The 2,435-nt window shown below is 66.2% G+C and overlaps 1 protein-coding gene across 1 annotated transcript; it reads right to left on the reverse strand.

Moving 5' to 3' along the window:
• Positions 1–665: 665 nt before the first annotated feature.
• On the reverse strand, positions 666–2,426 carry H696_00463 (hypothetical protein). Its single transcript, XM_009494318.1, has 4 exons — positions 2,336–2,426; positions 1,941–2,233; positions 1,683–1,817; positions 666–1,563 (listed from the first exon to the last, which is right to left on the reverse strand). Exons 1-4 carry the CDS (start codon positions 2,393–2,395, stop codon positions 729–731), a joined length of 1,323 nt encoding a protein of 440 aa, XP_009492593.1. The 5' UTR covers positions 2,396–2,426; the 3' UTR covers positions 666–728.
• Positions 2,427–2,435: the final 9 nt, after the last annotated feature.

Consider the following 2,435-nt stretch of genomic DNA (forward strand, 5'->3'; position numbering starts at 1 on the left):
CCCCCCCCCCCCCCCCCCCGTCGCCGCTCTCCTGCTCACTTGGGTGTATACGACGCCCATCTCCCGGCTGCAGAGGGACACGCAACACTTGCGCTCGGCACGGGGCCCGGCAAAAGAGGCGAGCCATCCCGTCGGCTGGCTTATGACTGCGGCTTCCATGCCTCCGCGCCCCGGTCGCCAGAGCGGGAGGCGTTTGATAGTGGCTGCGTTGGCATCTGGGGTGATAGCCATCGGGCCGACGGTGGTGGGCTCGGTCATCATGTGTGGAGGGGGAGGGCGTGTGATCGACGCGCGGCGGCGCCCTGCGTTGATTTCGGCGTCGGGCGCCACACGAGCACATGAAACGACATCCTGGCCGGCACAGCCGGCACAGGGAGACACGAACCGCCACCCCATGGCCGATCCATGCACTTTGTCCCCTGGCCCCTCTGCCGACCTCCCAGAAGGAGCTCCTTCGAGCACAGGCCTGCGGGGGAGAGTGCGAGGAGCGGGAAGAGGGAGAGGGTAGACACAAGATGTCCGCGGCAGCTTTTGTGTGTATATTGTACATTTTCTGACGACCACCGGAAGCGCTGGAAGGGAGAAACAAATGGATACGTACCCTCCAGCAAGCGGGGGGGGGGGGGTGGGAGGGGGGAATGATCTAGGCAGACAAGGACTGGGGAAGGGGGGGGGGGGGGGGGGAGGAATGCGGAGGAGCGAGCGATGTCGCACTGGCACCGGTGGCGCTAGTGGCGCTTGTGGGGCTGCCTCTTGCGCCAGGCTGGCTCTTTGGTGTTGCGACTCCTCCGGCCCGCGCGGGTGGACTGCCCTGAGATCGGGGCGGTGGCGGTGGCGGAGTCAGCAGCAGCGCCAGCATCCGCGGTCGGGACATCCAATTGCTCCAGGTCAAAGTCATCGTCGGTGGCAGTGTCACCATCGTCGGCGGCGTCCTCCTCGGTGCCGGCGCCCCCGGCGGACTTGCGCTCGGCGGCCAGGCTCTTGCGCCTCAGGCGCTCGGCGGCCACAGCGGCCGCCTCCTCGCGGCGCTTGGTCTCCGCTTCGGACCGCAGGGCGGCCTCCCACTCGGTAGCCACGGCGCGGTAGACCTCCACCGCAGCACGGGCATCCTCGCCGGGATGATGCTCACCGACCTGGATGGCCAGGCCCAACAGGCAGGCAGCCAGGGCACGCAGGGAGGGGGACGCGCGGCCGCGCATCTTCATGGCCTCGCGCAGGGGCTGGAAGCGGGCCGTGTCACGGATCAGGTGTCGGGGATGGCGCATGTTGAGGGCAGCGAAATCGTTCTTCAAATCATGGCCAATGACAATGCGCCCGGTGAGCAAGTTTCCAACCTGCACCTGGGCCTGGTGCAGAGGGACAACATGTGGCCCCTCGAGATCCTGTGGCCGGATGCCGGAAAAGCGCGTCCGATAGTCGACAATCTCCTCCTCCGGCTTGACGAAGAGATCGAGCACGACATGCCCGTGGAGGTTGACCACGACCACGCGGGCCAGGGCGGACGCGCGCCCGCCCGGGCCGACACCCACCATCTCACAATCAAGGCCGACCTTGTTGCCAAGTCTGGTGATGGAATGGAGAACGTAGGGTGTCAGCGTGTGTGTGTGTGTGTGTGTGTGTGCGGGGGGGGGGGGGGAGGCAGAGGTGCACATCGACAAGGGAGAGGGGGGAAGAGCACGCACCGGGTGTTGCCCTTGGGCTCCATGAAGGTGCGCAGATCCAGCGGATTAGACACGAGGTAGCGCGTGCGTAGGTACTGCATCATGTTGGCGTCGTCCGGGGAAATGCGAGAGAAAGCCAGGCTGCCGAGAGCGAGCCTATGGGGTGGGAGGAAGGAGAGGGAAGGAGGGGGACGGGGGGGGAGGCAGAGGGGGTCAGTCAACAGCAGGGCAGGGAGGGGCAGAGGGAATGGACACACGCGCCCGGGCATCACAACGCACTTGTACCCACCAGTGGAGGCTCCCTCGGCTGAGTCGCCAGAAGTAGCAGCGGGAGTGGCGGCGGCGGCATCGGTGGAGACAGTGTCGAGCTTGGCGCGCTTGACCAGGACCGTATCCACACCGTCAGCATCCTCATCATCTGACACGGCGAGCGGGCGCTTGGATGGAGCCTTGGGCTTGGGCTTGGGGGCATTGGGCCGCTTGGTGGCCTTGGCGATGGGCTTCTTCGTCTCGGCGGCCGACGGGGTGGCATGCTTGGCCTTGGCGATGGGCTTCTTCGTCTCGGCGGCCGACTGACGGTGGTTTCGGTGCGAAAAGGGGGAAAAAAACAAAGGGAGCCGGCGTGTCAGTAGAGGAGGGGGGAGGAGAGGCGGGGAGAGGAGGAGAGGACGGACCGCCTTAGTTGGGCGCCGGGATTTCCAGTTGGAGGAGATGGAGTTGAGAATGCTGCTCATGCTGGCACGATCGGGACCCAATGGGAATGAGGGGGGGGGG

The sequence above is a fragment of the Fonticula alba genome, assembly GCF_000388065.1.
Source record: "Fonticula alba strain ATCC 38817 unplaced genomic scaffold supercont2.1, whole genome shotgun sequence".
NCBI lineage: Eukaryota > Rotosphaerida > Fonticulaceae > Fonticula > Fonticula alba.

Excerpts from the sequence above, each read along its gene's own strand:
- H696_00463 (XM_009494318.1), bottom strand. The coding sequence starts at position 2,395 with ATGAGCAGCATTCTCAACTCCATCTCCTCCAACTGGAAATCCCGGCGC. Across the intron at positions 2,234-2,335 it reads CCCGGCGCCCAACTAAGGCG|TCGGCCGCCGAGACGAAGAA; the intron begins GTCCGTCCTCTC and ends AACCACCGTCAG. Across the intron at positions 1,818-1,940 it reads GCCTCCACTGGTGGGTACAA|GCTCGCTCTCGGCAGCCTGG; the intron begins GTGCGTTGTGAT and ends CCCACCCCATAG.